Source organism: Phascolarctos cinereus, unplaced genomic scaffold, assembly GCF_003287225.1.
Source record: "Phascolarctos cinereus isolate Bilbo 61053 unplaced genomic scaffold, phaCin_HiC Scaffold_726;HRSCAF=1367, whole genome shotgun sequence".
Classification (NCBI taxonomy): domain Eukaryota; kingdom Metazoa; phylum Chordata; class Mammalia; order Diprotodontia; family Phascolarctidae; genus Phascolarctos; species Phascolarctos cinereus.
In genome coordinates this window covers 104,064,911-104,088,529 of record NW_027556098.1, presented here as the reverse complement: position 1 = coordinate 104,088,529, position 23,619 = coordinate 104,064,911, and the positions used below count along the sequence as shown (strand labels likewise).

The 23,619-nt window shown below is 39.1% G+C and overlaps 1 protein-coding gene across 1 annotated transcript in view; it reads left to right on the top strand.

The window, feature by feature from the left end:
• CCDC191 (coiled-coil domain containing 191) overlaps window positions 1-23,619 on the top strand; it is a 108,327-nt gene that overhangs the window by 65,228 nt on the left and 19,480 nt on the right. The window contains exons 9-13 of the mRNA XM_021007151.2: window positions 1,740-1,986; window positions 10,508-10,959; window positions 11,353-11,465; window positions 14,636-14,718; window positions 15,926-16,027. Coding sequence (XP_020862810.1) covers window positions 1,740-1,986; window positions 10,508-10,959; window positions 11,353-11,465; window positions 14,636-14,718; window positions 15,926-16,027 — 997 coding nt within the window. The remainder of the gene's footprint in view (window positions 1-1,739; window positions 1,987-10,507; window positions 10,960-11,352; window positions 11,466-14,635; window positions 14,719-15,925; window positions 16,028-23,619) is intronic.

The window sequence follows — 23,619 nt, the reverse complement described above, 5'->3', positions numbered from 1 at the left end:
AGCAAAACGTTTGGAGACCCCCTGGTCTGGTGAATTGAACAGGGTGGTTCTAATAGACTCTGCTTACCTTTAGAGTCTTTTTCTTTATCTGGCAACGCTCAAGGCAACTATAATGTATTATAACAACTATTTATTAAATATAACTCTAGCCTAGGAAATGGAGTATATAAAATTTATGTAAGAAATGGACCCAGTCTTAAAGGAGTTTTGCTATCAATTAGAAGGCTCAGGGAAGGCTTCATAAAGGAGTTGCACTTTGTAGGAATTCAACTAAGAGAAAAGCTGTTCCCAAGGATAAAGAATAACTTGAGCAAATGTGCCAAGCTGTAAGAATGTTACTCATATTGAGGGGAAAGAGAGATCTATTTTCTTTGTGAAGCTTTGGCCAAATTACTCTTGTCCTCTATTATTTATTTTAATCGTATATTGGTAATCAGTGTAATTGGTTTTCATTTTCTGTAAGCATTTTTACTATATCTGAACATCTCTTCCCTCTTACCTCACTTTTTATTTATTTTTTTCCCCAATTTTATTAATTTATTGATTTATTAACAATCACTCCCATATGCTTTTGAGTTGAAAATTATTCTCCCCCTTCCTCCTCCCCCAAGACAGCACACAATCTGATATAGGTTTTACATTTACATTTCTATTAAACATATTTTCACATTAGCGAAGTTGTAAGTAAAAATTAAAACCAATAGGAGGAACCATCAGAAAGATGAAACAAAACTCAAAAGAAGGTAAAAATAAGTGATAGGGATTCAACTTCCATAGTTCTTTCTTTGGATGTGGATAGCATTTTCCATCCCGAGGCCTCTGGAGATGTCTTAGATCCTTGTAATGCTGAGAAGGGTTCAGTTTAACAATATTAGTCATCGCATAACATGGCTGTTATTGTGTACAAAGTGCTCTTGGTTCTGCTCACTTCACTCAGCATCAGACCATATATTACTTCACTTTTTAAAAAAATTAGATGACAAGTTAATTATAAAACTCTTACCTATTCCTCTCTCTAAAGGCTGTAACTAAGATGGGGCAACTGGAGCTTTGCTTTAGGATTTTGAAATATAGAGGGTGCTGATAGCATTTGCATTAGAAACAACTGAGTTTAGCACCTAATAATAATTGGTAAAAATAAGAAATTGGCATATGGAGTACTTCCTGCTCCTGCCGCTACACCAAAGGTACCTAACCTTGCCTTACTCCATTCCTTCCCCCTCACTGAACTCCTGTTAACCTCTTAGTGAACCAGATTTCTGTCTCTCCCCTACACACCATTAGGGGGCAGTATCCTAGGCTTGCTGTCTCTCCAGCCTTGTCATACAGTCGCAGCTGTCTACCTAGCACCCACCTTCACTCTTAAATTTACCTTCAAAAGTTGATTTCAATATGTCTTTTATACTGTTTGCCTCAGGGCATGTTTTAGGGGGCACTAAAATTTCTATTTACTACTCTGCCTTACCCTTCTTTTATTACAGGTTATTTCATGGTAATCACAAATGACTTTTAAATATGTTTTTATAACTTGTTCCAATAAAACAATCACCCTTTTCACTGAGTTAATATCTTAATGGCCCTGTCCTTTCAGCAAGAGAATTAATCTGAGGGGACATATAAGACAATCCAAGATAGTATAGGATGAAAGAACGGGTTGCAGCTAGGGTGGACATGTGTTTTATGTGATTTCTTTATGAATATAAAACTGAGTTTCAGTCCCTTTATGCCTTATTATCTAGAAAACAACAACTGGCAACAGATTTCAACAGGAGAAGAATTCTAAGACACTACTTTACACAATGGCAGCACTTATATAGAAAAGAAACTGGAAGGAGACAGCTAGAATTGAAAAAAGAAGAAACTCGGAAGAAAATGGATGAGTTGCTGAAGGCAGCATCCCTAGGGAAGCTTAGTTCAAATGGATTTTGTGACATATTAAATAGGGAAAAAAGGAAGTCTCAAAATCCATCTACAAGAAAAGAAGAGGTATTTTTTTTGCCCATTTATTTTGTTTTTTTGTATTTAAATTCTGCCTTTATGTGACAGGTGTGTATGGTACCTGGAAGTCCAGGTCAGTTACCTTAGGAAATCCTTTCAACATTTAACGAAAGATTCCAGATTGCTTTGCCTAGTTCTCTTAAAAATGAAAGTGGTCTTATTTAAGATATTTAAATTGTTTAAGGTATTTCAATTCACTGAAAACATTGTTAAATTGTTAATTTCTTGGACTTAATCATCTCCAAAAACCTGAAACCAACAAGAGAAAATTTCATCAGCAAAGGGTAATGCTGTAAAAAAAAAATAAGGCAAATGAAAATAAAAGGTTATAATATCTACATTGGTAACCAAAGAAACCGTAATATTCTCCCAGGTGAAGAATATAACACGCACCAATGAGAATGTGGAATCTTTAGATGTTCATTAATTATGTAATTATAGGCATTGGTTTACTAAGAACACTTAAGTATACTAAGAATATTGTGCTTTGAAAATGTTCAAAATTATCAGTTGGAAGGCGGGTAATTTCCTCTAATTAAGCCAGATTGCTTGGCCTTGTATTATTAAGAACAATCTGTACCATTATGTCTTTTTTTTTTTTAATTCTTAGCTTTACAACTAAAAAAGTCACTATAATCCAAGAGAAATCTTGTGGCTGTACTTCAAGCTTTTACTCAGTCTTGCTGAGTTAATAATATGTCATTACTGCAGAGTTTAAAAGAACCCTAAAACACAAACTCAGCTTGTTGCTAAATTATGTGAACAGGTGTCACTGTTCCTAGGAATAACTATCCTCTGACATTTCTGAAATGAAAAGTCACATGTAAAGGTCTGAATCACATGGTCAATTTCCAGATAGCACATCTTTTTACCTCATTTGAGTCTTCAGAAAAGACCCATCAAAAAAATTTTTAAGCATGGGGCGTGGCAGCAGAATGATTAGAAACCCCTTTGTAATCTAAGGCAGTTTATTGTTTCCTGCTTTTCTCTCACTACATCAGACTGCAGATACGAAAGCTGCTCAGACCTTGGACTTTGTGCAATCAAAGCATTTTTGAAGGACAACTTTAATTACTAGATTATTTTGGCAGTAGATAAATTCACTAGGGAGATTTTCTTTCCTTTCCTTCCACCCTCTTCCTGGAACTAAATCTGAAAGCCCCAAGCTTTTGAATGAGATAATACACGTAAAGGTGTTTGACACACATAAAGCACCATGAAAGCATACTATTAAATACCATGGTTACATGATAGACATGCTGAGTTAGCCACCTCTGGCTGAAAAACAGATGATTTAAAAGAATGGGGAGGCAGTTGATAGAACGAAAAGAATTGTAGATTTGGAGTTAGGACCTGGCTTGAAATTTTGGCTTTGTCACAGACTACCTGCCTGACTTTGAGCAAGTCACTCAACCTGTCTGGGCCTTATTTTCTCCATTTGTAGAATGGAGACATTGCACCTGAACAATCTCTAAGCTTCCTTCCATTTCTAAATCTTGAATCTTAAGTCTGCAGATCCCAGTGACCCCAAGCTTTAGACACATATCCTCCTATTCCTGAGGACTCTCATTCCCCCAGAATGTCAGTCTACTTTACGGTAAATTTGTAATTTTTCAGTAGCTTCACTTGCCCCCGTCCCCAACTTTGACATGTTGTTGTAGTTTAATGATTCATTAATTCCTTAGAATCCCTTGCCCCATTAAACTTATGTCATTCCCAACCTTTGAATCCTCATTTTGTGTGACTCCCACCATCTGATTTCTTACCTTTGGTTCCAGGACTGCTGAGCATCAATAGAAATAATTGCAGAAGGAAGATGACTTCACCTACTGTACCCTCATGTCATATAACCTCATCTTGGCCCTTGATCCTGGTCCACAATCCTCTTACTCTGCCTTTATGGACTGTCTCTGTGACTCATTCCCCAAACCTTCTGTTCCAAACTCTTCTTTCCTCTCCTTCTGACCCTAAGCCTGCCCTCCCTTTCTCTCACATTTAGAGAAGACAACTTCACTAAGAAAACTGAGGCAATCCCCAGCCTACCTCCTCCTGTCCTCAAAATTTCTCAAAACCATCACCTATTCCCTCTTTCCCTTTGGTCATAGAAGAAAATATACTTCTGTTTTTTCACTAACCCTTTAAGCCCCTTCCTTCCCATCTCTTCCTTCCAGAAGCTCTCTCCTCACTTTCATAGATCATCAATATTTCAAGTCTTCCCTTGACCCTTCTTAGCTCAAGCAGCCACTGTCCCATTTCTCTTCTCACTGCCAAACTTCTTGAAAAAAAAATTGTCTCTACTCAACTTCATCACTTACTTTCTCTTCAGCCTATTGCAGTCTGGTTTCTTGCACTCTTCACTCTGCTGAAGCTGCTTTCACTGAAGACATCTTAATCACCAAATTCACTGACCTTTCTTCAGTTCTCAAATACCTTGACCTCTTGGCAGCTTTTAAAACTGATGCATTTTGAAAGGCACCCTGATGAAGTGGTAAGAATGCCGAACTTAGATTCAGGAGAGACCTGCATTTGAATCCCACCTCTGACACTTACTGGCTGTGACCCCAAGAAAGTCACTTCATCTCTGTAAACCTCAGTTTCCTCATCTATAATATGAGTAATATACATTAGTATTTCTGTGGTATCCTCTCCGGCTTGTGTTGAAATTTAAATACAATCATATATGAAAAACATTTTGTGAACCTTAAAGTGCCATGAAAATATCAGCTACTAATAAACTCCTTCCCTAAGGCTAGAGACCAAGCTAGAAATTTTATGGAATGGTACCCTCTCCCCACACGCAGCAACAGGAAACTGAAAAGATAGCCTCCTGTTGCTGAGGATATACATGTGCATATATGTATATATCTGCATACACACACACATGCATGTGTATATATGTACGTACATATATACATACATACATACATACATACATACATACATACATAGATATACATGCAACACAGAGGTCAGGCTTGTAGCTCCAGCTGCCTCAGGATGTTTTCACATTGATAGTCCACTTGTACCTCAAACTCTGCATAACCCAAGTTTCAATATACTTAGAAGAGGGAGCCTTCCATCTTGACGTACACATCTCCTGCCTGTTCTACATGGGTTTACTACCTGATCTCTCACTTCTCTTGGGATTGTGATTTAGAGAGGTGGCCACCATCATATCCCGTGTTTCTCCTGCCTAGTCTCTCCAGCCATCTGTGGGAAAGGGAAAAGCGCCATTCCATCTTATCAGTCACCTGTTATCAAGGTAAGGGGAAAGGGTATCATTCCATCAGATTTCCAGCCTGGTTTCCTGCCTCAAGGAAGGAGATCATCACCATTGCTTCTGTTCCAAGTTCCTGCTTCCTCACCTGAGCTACCCAGGGCTCTTTTCACCCTTAGGTCATACTATTGACTTTGAAAATCTCTCTAAATTTTTCACTTAATTATTAACAAACTTTCAAATGGTCATACTCTCTATATCCCAGTGATTCTGAACCCCTATAGGTCTACATTCCCCATCCCCCATTATCCAATTCCTTATTCCCAGTTGCCTCAACCTCCTCCCCAAAGTCCCAGCCAGATACTACTCATATGTACCTTTAAATGTGCCTTCTTGAATGCCTACTCCCTAAGAAATAAACTTGATTTCCTCATAAATCTTTTTCCTTTCCCATTCCTTCCATCTTTTGGCTCTCACTGAGACCTGGCTCCCTCCTAATGACGTACCCTTACTGGCCCTTTGCAGCACTGGCTGCATTTTCATTCATTCCCCTCAAATTCACTAGTTGAGGTGGAGGAGTTGGAATATTCCTTGTTCTCCATTGCCACTTTCAGTTTTTCCACTTATCATCATCACTCAGTAACCTTTCCTCATTTGAGGTCCATACAATCCATACCTATTACCTGATCAAAATCCTGGTAACTGTTATCTTCAGACCACCAAGACACTCTCCTTCCTTCCTCAATGACTTCAGTACCAGACACAATCTTTCTCTCCTCCCCAACTTCCTCATGCTAGGAGATTTCAACATATATATTGATACATCCTCAAATTCCTGAACATACAAGTTCTTCAACCAACTGATTTCCCACTTTAAATACCCACAAAGCTGATCATACTTTAGATCTTTCAGTCACCCACAAACGCACCTCCTTCATGTTTATGGACTCTGAAATTCCCTTATCTGATCACAATCTATTAGCTTTTCCACCAAGGCTATGCCTTCTCATATCAAACTCTGCTTGTCCGGCACACTGCAACCTCTAATCCCTCAAACCATCAGCTCTGAGGCCATCACCCCTACACTAGCCACACTCTCTTCCTTTCCCTATTGTGACTGCTTGGTGAACCAGTTCAACATTTCTTTTCAGTCTCTTGCCTCTTTATTATATCACCAATTGTGCCCTGTCAAGTCTCAGCCTTGGATGACTCCCACCTTTCACTGCCTTCACTCCTACACAGGTGCTTCTGAATGAAGCTAGAGAAAATCATGCAACCATTCTATCTGAGTCCATTACACAATTCATGTTACATGACGTCAACTAGGCCCACACTGCTGCTAGGAAATCTTTCTACATTTCAGCAATTAACTCACTATTCCATTGACCACAGTGGCTCTTCCAGACATTTCTTTCCTTCTCAAAACATCCCACAACTACTCCTCCCCACACTCAGCTGAGAATCTTGCCCCCTATTTTAAATAGTATTTTTATCAATTACATATAAGGACAAATTTAACATTCTTTTTTATATAAAATTTTGAGTTCCAAATTTTCTCCCTCCCTCTCCTTCTTCCTCTCTAAGATGGTAAGAAATTTGATATAGGTTATATATGTGCGACTATGTAAAACATATATCCACATTAGTCATGCTTTGAAAGAAGAAACAGAACAAAAGGAAAAAACCACCAAAAAATAAATTGAAAATAATATGCTTTGATCTTTATTCAGATTCCATCAGTTCTTTCTTTGGATGTAGATAGCATTTCCCATCCTGAGTCTTCTGGACTTGTCTTGGATCATTGTATTGCTGTGAAGAGCTAAGTCAATCATAGTTGATCATCCCACAACGTTCTTGCCCCATATTTTAGTGAAAAAATTGAGGCCATTCACCAAGAGCTCCCTTTTCTCCCCTCCTCTTCATCTCATATCATCCCTCAGGTGTCTTCTTGCCACTCTCACCTCCTTCACTTTTGTCTCACAAAATGGATGGTCCTTCTCTTGGCTGAAGTTAACCTTTCTAACCTGCACAAGCAATCTCACTCCATACCATCTTGTCCAGCAGATATCCCTCTCTGTCATCCTCATTCTCTTAGCTTCAGCCTCTCCCTGTCTGCTGGCTGCTTCCCTACTGCCTATAAACATAGCCGTGTGTCACCGATCCTTAAAAAACCCTCAGTTGATCCATTTCCATTATTGTTTGACCTCTCTCCTGACTTTTGTGGCTAAAACTGAGAAGGCTGCCTAAGTGCCTTCACTTCTCCTCTCACTCTCTTCTTAACCCTCTACAGTCAGGCTTCTGACTTCATTATTCAACTGAAACGCCTTCCAAAGTTACCAGTGGGCTCTTAATTGTCAAATCCATTGGCCTTTTCTCCAGCCTCGCCCTTCTTGACTCTTCTGAAACATTGGACACTGTCACTCTCTTCTCCTTGATACTTACTCTATGTTTTGTGACACCACTTTCTTTAGGTTTTCCTCCTACCTATCTGACCGCTCCTCGGCCTCCTTTGCCAGATGTTCGTCCAGGTCATGCCTGTTAATCTCGGGTGTCCCACAGGGCTCTGTTCTGGACTCTCTTGTCCTTTTAAACTACTTCACTTAATGATCCCATCAGCTCCTGTGGATTTAATGATCATCTCTGTGCTGATGATTCTCAAATCTACTTATCCATCCCTAAATTCTGCACTGACCTCTAGTCTCAATATTCAACTGCTTTGTAGACATTTCAAACTATCCAGTTTTAACTATTGTGTAGACAAACAATATGTCCAAAACAGAATTCATTATCTTTCCCCAAAAACCCTCCCCACTTTCAAACTTCCCTGTTACTATCAAAGGCCCCATTATCCAGTACTTCAGATTTGCAACCTTGGTGTCATCTTCAGCTCCTGACTCTCTCTTAACTGTCATATCCAATCTGTTGCCAAGGTCCATCGATTTTATTTTTGTAGTGTCTTTTAAATAAACTCCCTTAATCCTCTGATATTGCCACCACTACGGTGCAGAGCCATATCTCCTCAAGCCTAGCCCCCTGCAACAGCCTGATGGTTATTCTACCTGCCACAAATCTCTCCCTACACCAGTCTATTGTCCATTCATCCACCAAAATGATTTTCCTATACAGATCTGACCTTGTTACCCTACCCCTCCCACCTCACTCAATAATCTCCCATGGCTCCCTAGCACCTCCAGAATTAAGTATAAAATCATCTGGTATTCAAAGCCCTTCATACCTGCCCCCTTCTACCTCTCTAGTCATTTTATACCTCATATCCCACCACTTGCTCTTTGATCCAGTGATGCTGGCCTGCTTCCTGTTTCTCAAACAAGGCACTCCATCTCCTGACTCCAGGCATTTTTATGGCTGTCGCCCATGCCTGCAATGTTCTCCCTCCTCATCTCCACCTCCTGGCTTCCCTGGCTTCCTTCAAGTCCCAGCTAAAATCCTACCTTCAGGGCAGCTAGGTGGTGCAGTGGATAGACCACCAACCCTGGATTCAGGAGGACCTGAGTTCAAATCCAGCCTCAGACACGTAACACTTACTAGCTGTGTGACCCTGGACAACTCACTTAACCCCATTGCCTGTCCTAAAAAAATAAATAAGTAAAAAATAAAATAAAATCCTGCCTTCTATAGGAAACCTTTACAATACCTCTCATTTCTCATGCCTCACCTCTGTTGATTATTTCCTGTTTATCTTGTCTACGTCATGTTTGCACGTAGTTTTTTAGATGCTTTCTCCCCCATTAGGTTGTGAACTCTTCAAGGACAGGAATTGTCTTTTGCCTTTCTATGTGTCCCCATCACATAGCACAGTGTTTGGCACACAGCAGGTGCTTAGTAAATGCTTATCCACTAACTGACCTCACCCAAACCCATTATGTCTTCCAATTTCACTATTTCTCTGTGGGACCACCATTGTATCCTGTCTGTCATGTCCGTAATATTTGATCTTTCCCTCTCGCTCAACTTCTTATTTCTAAGCAGTTATTGAATTCTGTAGATCCTGTCTCTGAAATGTCCCTTCCATCAGTTGCTCTCCTCTTCCATTTCCACTGCCACTCCCCTGACACGGGTCCTCATTACCAGCCACTGAGAATACTGCTACTGCCTCCTGACACATCTTCTGCCTTCATTTTCTCCACTTCCCTTCTAACCTGTCCTTCATACTGCTGCCAGGATAAGCTTTAATAAATGTAGTTCTGGTCTTGTCACTTTTCAACTCAAAAATCTTCAGTGCCTTCCTATCCAGAACCCCTGGGTAAAGCTTACAATCCTTTGTCTGACTGTTAAGGTCCTGGCACCACCCTATCACCCCCGGCTTGACTCTTCTGCTCCCCTCCACCTTCTCTGTTCCCCAACCAAACTAGGGTACTTTCAGCCACCAAGAATACCATTCACTCTCTTGCCTCCGTGCCTTCTATCACATTGCTCCCAATGCCTGCAATACTTTAACAGCTGAATTATTATCTGTCTTTTAAAGCATAACTCAAATGCCATCACTTCTGTGAAGGCTCCCCTTCTTCTGCTGGATCAATAATAGCCTTCCCCTCTAGCCCAACATAACCCTTTGTTTTATAATTCCCCAAGGTTCTTACATTATACAAGTATTACGTAATAATAGTTATCCATATTTTTATCTTATTTCCCCTCCTAGACTGCAAGGTCCTTAAGGGTAGGGGCAGTGTTTTAGCTAAGCTTTTTTAATTCCACAGCATATACAAGAGGTATTTAGCAAATGTGTGTTGAATAAATGAATGTTAGAACCAAAAAGCAAAGATTTTTTTAGCTTTAAAATATTTTAGAGGAAAAAAATCATTAAGTTACCAATTTACTGCCAAATATCGGTAACCATATGACACATTCAGACATGGCACTATGATGACAGTGGGACAATGTACATAATAAAACTCCTGCGACTTTGTATGTGGAGTTACCCCATCTCATTCTCTTGTGTCCATGCCAAAACAAATAAGTACAAATACTGGTTTTGATTGAATGTGTCCTTTTTCATATGTGAAGGTGACACCACAACTGACCTGGTAACGGATTTGCAATGATCCCTCTCTATTCTCCTGTATCCCTTTTGTAACTTATTTGAATAATGGCTTGCCCAGGATTAGGGAGATAGCCAGAGAAAGCTGATTGGGGTCAATGGTACAACATGGGAAACAGAGGAATGGAGCTAAAGGCACATGCTCTGTGGCACCTGAACAAAGCAATGCCTACTGGCGTAAATGTATTATCTCATTAGTGTCAAATGAACTGCAGCGTGATCTTCTCTTTCAGGTGCCTGTGACCTTTTCCCGAGAAAAGCCTTCTGGGAGTGAAGGTTCCATAAGCAGTCCTCCTTTATGCAAAAAACCCAAATCTGTCATCCAAGTTCCCATACAGCAAGCCCCTCCAAACTCCCCAGAGCTTCCTCACTCCAATACCCCAAGTTGTGAGTCCTTGCATCAGATTTGCAGCGGTCAGCAATCCAGAACTCCCAGCCAGAAATCTGTGTCCCCTTACATGGGCCATTTCCACAACCGCCACATTTTCCAGCAGCAAGTAATTGAAGAGCAAAAGAAGAAACTCCAGGAACAAAAGAAAATTATCCTTGAGCTACAGTTAAACCAGAGGCTAAGAGAGGCAAGAGAAGAGGCCGAGAGGGCCACAGCCGTGACTGCAGCCCTCACCCGGCTGATGTCAAACCCCAGAGAGGAGAAGATGAAGAAGGGGTGCCACATCCTATCAAAGTATGTCAAATGATTAGGGCACAGCCTAACTAGGTCACCTGGGTTTTGACTAGAGGCTGGTTTCAATTTGTGATATTTCTATCTACAAAATCTCCTCTTTCTTCGGAACTTTCAGAAGAAGCAAATGCCCTTCTCTTTTCCCAGAACCTCAGAATTCATGTTCCCTTCCCTCTCTCTGTCCCTCCCTTCTGCTTGGACTGGGAAATGAGAACCCTGTATAAGCTCAGCATCAACATCCCTCATTACATCAGTTTATAGGATGGGCCCCATAATCGTCACATTATTGTTTAGGGTAAAGATTAGCTAAAGTTTACCAAATGCTTTGAGATCACCAGCCGAATGGTTTTAGGAGAACTCATTATTAAATCTTAACATGTGTGTTTTTCTTTACAGTTCACCTGGTCCATCCTCTGGGATTGACAGCCCTAAGGCTGATTCTCAGAGTCCACTTAATGCATCCAGAAAGAAGTCAAAGCAGTTGCTAACACCTCACCCCATTCTGAAAGGCAGGACTCTTTTTTTTTTTCTCATAGAATGTCTTGACTAAGTGTCTGCTAACTTTTAAGACCTTTTTTTTGGCTCTTCTAAGTTGACTTTATTTACATTGTTGTAATTATTGTGATATATTGCTCTCTTGACTCTGCTTTCTTCACTCCATATCACTTCACACAAATCTTCCCATGTTTCACATTAGCTGTTCTTTCTCCTGACTACTCCCTAACTACCACCTTAGAAGAGCCTTCAGGCCAAAGTCCAAGATTTCAAGAGGCATTATGGTTGATTGGGAAGAGCACTCACTGCATTTGGAGTCAGAGTTCCTGAGTGTGCATCCCAGCTCTGCTCCTTTACTCCTTGTATGACCTTGAGTACCTTAACCTGTCTTGCCTTAGTTTGCTCATCTGCAAAATGGTAGGATTGGATTGTAGATGGCCCCTAAGGTACCTTCCAGCTCTAGATCTATGAGAATTCAATTTTAATTTACCTGACTCTCTTGTTCCCTTCCACCACGCCAAAGACCCTGAAGATCTTGAACCCTATTCTCTTAGGAAAGGGACAGAGGTCAGAATACTTAAGATGGAAAGGGACAGCTCTGTAGGATGACACAAGGCTGAGAATCATATGATAGAAGAACTACTACCTGTGATTAAAACACCTGGATTTGACAAGTCTCACCTCCTTCACTTATTAGCCTTGTGATTTTCCACAGGTCACTTAACTTCCCCCCAAAGTTCAGGAGTTTGTAGGATCTCATCAGACCAGTTCTGGTAACCCTTGATCCCCTCAGAAACCACTGGTAAATTTGATTCATCAATTTTTGGCCCAAAACACACTTTTGTAATAAGTTTATGACTGAAAAATGGTACATTTATACAAATGAGAATAACCTCAGTACCTACACAGATAAAAACTGGTCAAGATTGGCATCACAGGGGCAGCTAGGTGGTGCAGTGGATAGAGCACCGGCCCTGGATTCAGGAGGACCTGAGTTCAAATCCGGCCTCAGACACGTAACTCTTACTAGCTGTGTGACCCTGGGCAAGTCACTTAACCCCATTGCCTAGCCAAACCAAAAAACAAAACAAAAAAAAGATTGGCATCACACCAGAATCAAAATATCAATCAGATTATGATGATTATCAAAATTAGAGCATTACAGGATTTTATATTTCACAAAATTCTGGGGCTTCACATGGGTATTCTATGATTTTATTGTGGTTGGACTAACCACTTGTTGACTGGGGCAACTAGGTGGCTCAGTGGATAGAATGCCAGGCCAGGAGTCAGGAAGACCTGAATTCAAATCTGGCCTCAGAGACTTACTAGCTTTGTGACCCTGAGCAAAACACTTAACCCTGTTTGCCTCAGTTTCTTATCTATAAAAGGAGCTAGAGGAGGAAATGGCAAGCCACTCTAGTATCTTTGCCAAGAAAACCTCAAATGGGATCATGAAGAGTTGGACGTGACTGAAATGACCAAACAAGAAGTGTCTTACAGGATTTTATATTCTGCGAAATTCTGAGGCTTCAGATGGGCATTCTATAATTATGTAGTTATTAGGTTACTGATTTTTAAACATTGTTATGGAATTAAAGCCATGACAGGCATTGTGGGCAGTCTTTCCAATGTGATTCCTTGACTCCCTGCCATTCTCTGCCCATTTTAGTCTGAGTAATTAGGAAGTATCTCGTTGAGCACTTTGGGAATACAAAAACTCTTGATGTGTGTTTTTTTAAGTATTGTTTTAAGAGTTAACATCTTTTTAGTGTTTTGGGACCAGAGCAGCTTTTTAAGAGTAGCCCTCTATTTTTAGCTCAAGATAGAAAGGAAGAGAGAGCACATTATTAGAGACTTAATGCTTTTTAATGGTTCACCTTTGTCATGTCATATATTTGCTTACTCAAAAAAGTTCTTTCCCTCAATCTGCAGCAGCGTCCCCATCCCTCCTTTAGAAAGATAGGTGCTCACTATGCATTCATTTCCCTGTGTTTATACCAGTGTGGTATTGGCCTGTAAATCTTCCCACCATGTAGTAAAGATTTAAATTTTTGATCACTCTTAAAGGCAGAACCAGAAATGTTCTGTGTACCAGGTGAGGGTTGTTTTTTTTGTTTGTTTGTTTCATTTTTTGCTTATTTTTAACTTGTACTGGGATTTATTCGACCAAACTTATGGCAGAACCTCATTTCTAAAACTCTTTTGTTGGTGGCATGGCCAAAGAAACTGAAATCTGCAATCAACTGGCAGAGGTGAAGAGTGTCTGGAACTCCCCCCTTGTACCATGAAAGCCTAATTGATGACAGATTTCTGTTAGCAGAGCTTCTTACACATTTTACTTTTTTTGGCTAGATATTTAGTAGACTGGCAAGATGAGACCAACAGTCAACATCTTTCAGATGCCAGTTTTCTAAATGTCTGGTACAATTCCATTCCCTGCACCCATCTGGGTAATCTGAAACATAAAATTGGATTAAAATATAATTGTCATGACCCTAGAGTTCTTTATCTATCTCTCTCCCTCTCCCTTTCTCTCTCATACACAAACAGATACACATACATGTTTTAGGATCTCATCAGTCAAGTTCTGGTAACCCTTCATCCCTCCAGAAATCACTGATAAATTTTTGCTATGCACACATGGACAAAGTTGCTATAATTATGTGCAAATTGAGAAGAACAATTAGCAAGCTCACTAGTTGGCGATTTGAGGGATGAGGTAGGATATAGGGTTCTAGTTGTTTCTGTGTGCTGTAGTCATTTTGTTTAATTGAATCTCTGTCTTTTGATCAGAGGTATTACCGCATGAAAATGTCAGGCCTAGTATGAGAAAAAGGCCAGTAAAAATCAAAGGTACTTGTGAAAACACAAATAGGTTTTATATGCAGGACCTATAATCGAGTTGCAGACTCTTACTTTAACCATTAATGAAATTTAAACAGGAAAACAATACATTTTTCTAATTGTTCTTCTGTAGCACAGATGTATATAGAAACTTATACAAATGCATGTTTGAAATACATATATATGTGTTACATGTGTATATACATACATGTATATATACATATATAATATATACATATGTATATAAGAAATCTGAAGAAAGAAATATCTCTTATAATGTAAAGTGGAGGCCTTTATTTTGTATGAAATATTGAAATTCTATGTTACTGTTTTCCAGCCATGGAGGAGAGAGCTGCTCAGAGGAGTGAACGTAAGAAAGTCTTAGCAGAGATCAAGAAAAAACAAGAAGAAGAGAAATTGGTAATGAAAATGGAAGGCTACTTGGGACAAAGAAAGGAGTATGTAGGGTTTTAAAATGAAAAACAGCTTTGTTTGCTTATCAGGCTTTTAGAGACAATGATGTTTAGGCTGGCTTTGGAAATAAAATCTAGCTTAGAAACAAGGTAGCAACATATTGGCCAACCAGAAAAGACTGCTAATTCCATTAATTTTGTTAATAATAAAATGTACTTTAAGTAGGAGGAAACTACTAAATGAATGTTAGGAAATTTGAGGAATATAATTTATAAGATTGCATTAGTTCACATGTTATAGCTAAACATACCCTTGTTAAGAACCCCTGACATAAGAGATTTGCTCTACCACGATCATAGCTGAAGGGTGATTACCACACATATCCTGGTGCTGTGAGCCAAGGGAGGCCTGTAACAGGAAAGCCTATGTATGTGCCAAGAGAAAAGGAACATCTCTTAAAGACAAGTTTCTTGGTAAAATGAAATGATAATGATAGGCTGACAGATTTAGAGTAAGTAATAACTACACATCATTGAAAACCAGAGTCTCCAAAAAATTAAAATTGTCAGTCACCAAAAGGGCAATGGACAGGGCTATGGTGGGCATGAATAGGTTGTAGCACATCATGAAGAATTGTGGGACTGAAGAATTATAAAGGATGTCATCAGAGTAATAAGTAACCAAATAAGACTGTTTCCTGAGAGCCACAGGAAGATCAGAGGGAAATCCTACATATGTGGTTGGCCTCTATGCGATGTTAATGATCTGTGGCCCCCAGCACACTAGATTTGTGTTGGAGGAATTGCCATATGGATGACACAACAAATCTCCTTAAATAAAAGGAAACATTTTTTATACAGAATATAAGTCAGATTCTGAAAGTCATAGGTAAAAAGCTGTGAAAGTGCATAGTTTTTGACCAAAAATTAATTGTCCAAGAGCATAAATTGATCCTTTCAGAAAGAAAGCCACTTTTCACTCCCATGATGACATTAAACATATCACTTTGTTGCTCCCTTTATATTAAGTAGGTTTCTCAGGTCTCTTTTAGTTCTAAATCTTATTATAATTTTATAAGTGTAGGCTTCTCTCAGAGACAGTGGAAGAAGCAGGGAAATGATTTTTCCAGTCTAATAAATCCAATTTCTTTGCAAAGGTCACAGGTAAAAAATTGGGGAATCTGGTTCTTTCTATGTATTTTCCCCTTAAAAAGGCTCAATTGAAGGCTCAAGAAGAAGCACGTCAGAGAAAAGAAGCAGAAGAAAAAGAGATCCAACTTGAAAAGAGGCGAGAAGAAAAAAGACTGAAGAAAATGGTGAGTGGAGCATAGCCATCAATCAGTATTTATTGAGGACTTCTGTGTCCTCATATAACCAATATAACATATAAGAATGAGGAACTTCAAAGAAAAACAGAAATAAAAGATGTCGGGGGCAGCTGGGGGGGCAGTGGACAGAGCACCGGCCCTGAAGTCAGGAAGACCCGAGTTCAAATCCGGACTCAGACCAAACACTTGACACTTACTAGCTGTGTGACCTAAGGCAAGCCACTTAACTCCAACTGCCTAAGCAAAAAAAAAAAAGAAAAGAAATAAAAGATGTCATCAGGGAATGTGTTATAGTTAGAGGAGAAGGCTGGTTCTATGGCCAAAGGGAAGAGTAATAGATGGATAGCCAGAGTACTCTACTGCTATCCTCATAATGTCAGGGGGAATTGTGGAAGGCCTCAACTAAGGAATTATTCAGGAAATGTGCTTAAAGAAATATGTGACCAGAAAGAAAAGAAAGATAGGCAGGTAGCAAGAGTGAAGGCATAAACCATAGAGAGTTCACAAGCTCCCTTGGCTTCCACACAATGTCGGGAAATGTAGGGGAAGGCTGCCTGAGTGGAGCTGCTGTGGCAGATTTATGGGAGGGCATGGACAAGGAATAGATGGATTACCATTTGAATCAATAGAGTGACTACAGCATCAATGGAATCCCCGAGCCATTGGAGTATTTGCTCCCTTATGGTCGGTTGGTTGGTTGTTGTCCTTCTTTCTCAAAGAGGACCAAAGTGACATCTCTGTGTTAGAGTCAAGTCACAATGTTCCAACTGTAGCTAATCAGACTGATAATGCAAGCTCAGAATGCTCTACCACAGTTTGGGCACGAGAAGTCCCTGTGAATACTTGGGGTGGATTCTGTAAATTTGCATGTCTCGCATTTCTTTTGAGTTACTTCACTTCTACTTTGCTCACAGAGCACAGCACTTTCTTCTTTCAGGGCCATGCTGGGTGGTCCTGAGCCAGTATCTCCCATGTCATGCAATCAATTCCAGAATTCTTCAGAGAGACCTTGAGAGTGTTCTTGTATCGTTTTTTCTGACCACCATGTAAACACTTACTTTGTGTGAGCTCTCCATAAAATAGTCTTTTAGGCAAGTGTACATTTGGCATTCGAACAACGTGGCCAGCCAATGAGAGTTGAAAAATACATTTCTCACTTATATACATGTTGTAAAATCCCCAGTATAGTATAAGTTGCTTGAGAACAGAGACTTTTCATTTTTGTCTTTGCATTTGCAGTGCCTAGTAACAATGCCCTAGAACCCAGTAGCCACTTAATAAATTGCTGAATTAAGTTGAATTGGAGAGTTCATATTATTATTCTTATAGAGACAGATCAGTTCTGTAGAGACTTTTTAAAATCAGACTTGTTGTAGCTGATATATTTCCTGCAAATCTTTTTTCTTAAAACCTAGGGTTTTTTTTCTTTTAAATTTAGCCTTTTGTCTAGCACTTTTTAGTAGTACAGATATCACTTTAAATAAGACCAACCCAACTTTAACTATTTGTCCTCTTTTCTTCTTTCTTAATTACATATAAAATAAAATTTTAACATTTGTTTTTAAAATTTTTGAATTCCAAACTCTCTGTCTCCCTCCCCCCCTTGAGAAGACAAGCAATTTGATATAGATTGTACATATGAAGTCCTGAAAAACATATTTCCATGTTAGCCATGTTGCAAAAGAAAAACAGACAAAAAAAAAACCAAAACCACCCAAGAAAAATAAACTGAAAAAAGTATGCTTCAATCTGCATTCAGACTCCATCAGTTTTTTCTCTGGAGGAGAACAGCATTTTTCATCCTAAGTCCTTCAGAATTGTCTTGAATCATTGTATTGCTCAGAGTAACTAAGTCATCCACAAGTTGATCATTGTACAATATTGCTGTTATTATGTACAATGTTTTCCTGGTTCTGTTCATCTTATATTGTATCATATAAGTCTTTCCAGATTTTTCTGAAAGCATCCTGTTCATAATTTCTTATGGCACAATAGTATTGCATTACATTCATACACCACAACTTATTCAGCCATTCTCTAGTTGATGGGCATCCCCTCAATTTCCAATTCTTTGCTTCCACAAAAAGACTGCTATAAATATGTTTGTACATAAATGTCCTTTTCCCTATTCTTTGATCTTTTTGTGATACAGACCTAGTAGTGGTGTTGCTGGGCTAAAGGGTATAAACAGTTTTGAAGCCCTTTGAACATAGTTCCAAATTGCTCCCCAGAATAGTTGGATCAGTTCACAACTCTACCAAATAGTGTATTAAAGTCCCAATTTTTCCACATTCCCTCCAACATTTGTCATTTTCCTCTTCTGTCATATTAGCCAGTCTAATGGGTGTAAGGTGGTACCTAAGAGTTGTTTTAATTTGCATTTCTCTGATCAATAGTGATTTAGAGAATTTTTTAAGTATGATAATAGATAGCTTTGATTTTTTTTTTGAAAACTACCTGTTCATACCCTTTGACCACTTATAATTTGAGGAATGATTCATGTTCTTATAAATTTGATTCCATTCTCAACATATTTGAGAAATGAGGCCTTTATCAGAGAAACTTGCTATAAAAACTTTTTCCCAGTTTCCTGCTTTCCTTCTAATCTTGGTTGCATTGGTTTTGTTTGTGCAAAAACTTTTTAATTTAATGTAATCAAAATTATCCATTTTATATCTTATAATGCTCTCTATCTTATCTGGTCATAAATTCTTCCCTTATCCATAGACCTAACAGGTGAAATTTTCCTTGCTCCCCTAATTTGCTTATGATATCCACCTTTTATGTCTAAATCATGTACCTATTTTGACCTTTTCTTGGTATATGGTGTGAGAAATAATGATGATTTTATATCCTACAACTTTTGCTGAACCAACTTTAACTTTAAAATGATAGGTCATTCAATACCTTATTACTAGTAACACTTAAAGAGTGTGATTTCTCCAGTTAAATGCATGTGTTGTAGGGAAGCCTCTTTGATTAATGAATGATTGATAGATGAAGTGGCTGGAAAGCAAATGGGTTTTATCACATTGATCCTGTCCCAGTGCTTCTGTTTTCCCAAACACTACTCTAGCAGAACCAAATTGTGTGCCCCAAATTAATTAATTCCTTGACCTTTTTCCCCAAAATGTTAGGGTCTGTCAAAGATAAATATGTAAAAGAAGTCTTCATTTGCTTACAGTGTTTGCTGAATAATTGAGACTTGAGAAAACCCTTTATAGCTATATAGCTTTTTGGCCAAACTGACTTATATTCTGTGTGTGTTCCTTAGATCTACCACCTTAGTGCAGAAAACCTTTTTACCTTCCTATACTGGTACAATATTGCTTCTGCTGGACCCCATGAAGTTCATGTTGACAGATCAGTATCGTTTATAATTTGGAAGATGTCAAATGAACAAGGTCAGATTTTGGTGTCTAAATGCGGGGGGGGGGGGATGTTTTTTCTATTACCTTTGGTGCCTTTTAGAATTAAATGAATGTAGGAAAATGAAGAAAAGAGCCTCAGAATGCTTCTGTAATCATTGTATCCTAATGGCCATCTGCCCAAGTGAAAATCATCCCTGGCTGCTTGTCCGGTTCAAGCCTACCCTTCACCTCCTGTGCCCCATGCAGCTACTGTGTTGGCACAAAGTCAGCCTCTGGTGTTAATCTTTATTCTAGAACTCTTCTGTCACATGCTGTTGTCTGGGGACCGCAGAAGATCATCCTTAGTCCCTGTCTCCAGTGTTAGGTGCTCTTTCTCATACGTTGTCCCCAGAAGGAGGAGCCAGCACACTCCTTACTCCACTTGGTCATCTCAAATCTTCCCTGGGTAGCTTTTTGTCACTCAGCACCTTCTCCTTTATGGGTCACTCCAACCTTCCTGATCATTACCCACTGTGGCTGCCCTCTACCTCCAAGTCACCTTTCTTTTTCAATGAGTTCAATACCTTTGGTCTTCCTCTCCATGTCAACACAATGACGTTCATACACTTCTTCAGCTTCTATGACCTGCATCTGGGATGTGCCAGGGCTCAGTGTGAGCATTTACCCCTCAGAAATCAGTAAGCTACAAATCAGGGCTTGGTTTAATGTTTTGTGATTGTCTAGACTTATGTTAATAATTGCAGATTAAACTTAGAACTATGTTGGGCACACTTTTTTGGGGGGGTAGAGTCAGTTGTTAAACATTTGCCAGCACATCTTAACTCTACCTCAGCCACCCATGAGAACAGTCACACTTTTGATCTCACCATTAGCCTTAACTGGTACTTCTATGATTTTAAACTATAAAAACAGCCCTCTCTATTCTGTTCTCCTATGCTTCTGTCTTTCTCTCTGCCTTATTTCTTCTCCTCACTGTGACCTCTAGTCCCTCCCTCCTTCTCTGTTCTTCCAGTCTGTCACCTCTGCTCACTCCCAGTTCTCCTCCATGCTTGACTACTTCCTGTTAAGTCTCTTTTGCTGGTTCATCGTCTCTATCCCCTTAAGCATAAGTATACCACAAGACTCTGTTCTGGGCCCTCTTCTCTTTCTGTAGTGTCTCCCCTGTTGAGGTCATACAGCTGTGTGGATTGATAAGCCCCAGATCTATATATACACACCTAATCTCCTTTCTGAACTCTAGTACCACATCACCTTCACCATCTACATGCCAGATATCATTATCTGGATGTCTCAGGGGCATTCCAAACTCAACATGTCTAAAAAAACTGCTCCTCTCCCCCTTCTTCGCTAAACTTACCTTGTCTCCAAACATAGCTGTTTATTTTAAAGGCATCACCATCGTCTTAATCACTCTGGTTTGTAATCTCAGAAACATCTTTGACTCTTTTCTTCTCCTCACCCTCTGTATCCAATCAGTTGCTGAGTTTGATGTATTTGACCTTTACAACATCTTTCACATATATATGTCTACCTCTTCTCCATTCACACAGCCATTACCCTAATTCAGAGCCTCATCATTCCTTACCTTGATTATTGTGACAGCCTCTAAACTGATCTCTCCCCTCTCTAGCCCATCCTTCACATAGCTGCTAAAATAATCTTCCTAACTATGTCCAGAGGGCTGTAAAACTGTGCGTACCCCTTGACCCAGCAATAGCACTACTAGGTATATATCGCAAAGAGATCATAAAAACAGGAAAATGACTCACATGTACAAAAATATTTATAGCAGCTCTTTTTGTGGTGGCCAAGAATTGGAATTTGAGGGGATGCCCATTAATAGGGGAATGGTTAAACAAGTTGTGGTATATGAATGTAATATGCAATAAGAAATGATGAGTGGGCTGATTTCAGAAAAACCTGGAGAGACTTATGTGAACTGATGCTGAGCAGAACCAGGAGACATTGTACACAGTGACAGCAACATTGTGCGATGAACAACTTTGTTAGATTTAGTTCTTCTCAGCAATACAATGATCTAAGACAGTTCAAAAGACTCATGATGGAAAATGCCATCCACATCCAGAGAAAGAACTATGGAGTATGAATGCAGATTGAAGCATACAATTTTCTCTCTCTCTCTCTTTTTTCTTTTTTGGTTTTTTTCTTTCTCTTGGTTTTCTCCTTTTGTTCTGATTCTTTCACAATATGGCACTGCATTTGACATGATTGTGCATGTATAGCCTATATCAGATTGCTTGCCATCTTGAGGAGGGAGGGAGAAAAAAATTGGAACTCAAAATCTCATAAAAGTGAATGTTGAAAACTATATATGTAATTGGAAAAAATAAAATACTATTTAGTGGGGAAAAATAAAATAATCTTCCTAAAGCACAGATCAGACCATATAATCTCCCAGTTCAGAAGCCTTTAGTATCTCTACTACATGACCTCTAGGATAAAATACAAACCCTTCAGCTTGGAACTTCTGGGTCACTACAGCCTGGTGTCATCCATCCCTCCTTTGAAACCTTATTTCATATTATTCCTCTTCATGCACTTTATGCTCTAATCAAGCTGTGCTACTTGCTTCTCAGACTTCTCATTCTGCTTTTCACTCCTATGCATTCACACAAGTCACCCCTCATGTTTGCAATGTGAGAATCTTTGTCTTCCTCCAAGTCTCAGCTCCTGTGCCACCTCTTATGTGTATTTTTCCCTGATTTCCCCCTCTATCTCCTAGTACTCTCTTCTTCTTCCAATTACTTTTTCTTTACAAATATGCTTACTATATATAATAAAATGGAAAGTCTTTGAAGATAGAGACTACTTCATTTTTGTCTTTGATATTCAGCAATTAACCCAGTATCTTGTACATAGTAATAAAGCTTAACAAAACTTTGCTGAATTAAATTGAAAATATAAGAAAAGGAGCAAAATATAATAGCATTTTTTCTTAACCTTTAGTTAATCAGAAAATTTAATTGACCCTCAGATAACCATAAAAAAACATAGTTAATCAGAACATCCCATTCTCCAAGCAATCTAGCTAAGTAAAGTTTGGGGCTAAAATGTTTTTAGCTTTTCTGTCGCATACACTACATAAATAAATATACAGCATTGTTACAGCTGCTAACCTTTTCTCATGGATCCTAATCAACAGCCTTCGCCAGATGGACAGGTTAAAAGCCTCAAGTCATAATTAATTAAAGTCTGAGACTTGAAATCCACATCAGTGGTGATTCTTTTGGTAGATTTTACTTTCATGCTAGGCATGTAGACATAGGATTCTTCACACACCCTTCCCCCTCTCATACAGTACAATTACTCCTGTGTACTGTACTTAATTCAGAAACATCTTTATCTAGAATGGCATACTTAAATATAGGTAGCTAAGTGGTACAACAGAGTTATGGACTTGGAGGCAGAAATCCTACCTTGGTCACTAATCAGCTTTGACTCTGGGCAAGTCACCAAACCTCTGTCTGCCTGAGTTTCGTCACCTGTAAATTGAGGGTAATAATGACCCCTGCCTCCCAGGTAGGGGTGTGCTAGAGCCAGCTCCCACCAGTTAGTGAGCTGATTATTGAATATTCAGTGTGAGCGTATCACCTCAGAGATCAGCAAACGCTACAAACCAGGGCTTGATTTATTGTTTGGTTGGTGATCTAGACCTAAGAAAGTGACAGAGAAAACATTAATAATGCATGTTAAACTTAAAAGTGTGACATGTGTGACATTTCTCCTGCCAGAGAACCAGTTGAACATTTACCAGCATACCCCTGCTCATACGGTTGTCATGAGAGTGAAATTAGATAATGTATTTAAAGCATTTAGCAAATTTTAAAGTGCTATGTAAATGCTGGTTGTTGTTGTTATTACTACTACTACTGTGCTTTGTTATTATTATCATCATTATTATTGATAATTAGTGTTGTTATTATTAATGTTACGACTGTGCTCTATCATTATTATTATTATCATTAGCCAGCCTCATTAAGATGGGAACTACTCATTTGAACAAAGGTGGCTTTTCCATTTGATGACCACAGCATTATAATATCACTTACTCCTTCCAGGGAATTAGTTATACGAACACTGGGGATATGCACCCACAGGCACTGGGATATTTGGTTTTTGTCTCTGAAACTCCTGCTTCCCCTGAAGGAGTTATTGTCTCATCAGATTCCCCTTTATTCTTTTATCTCC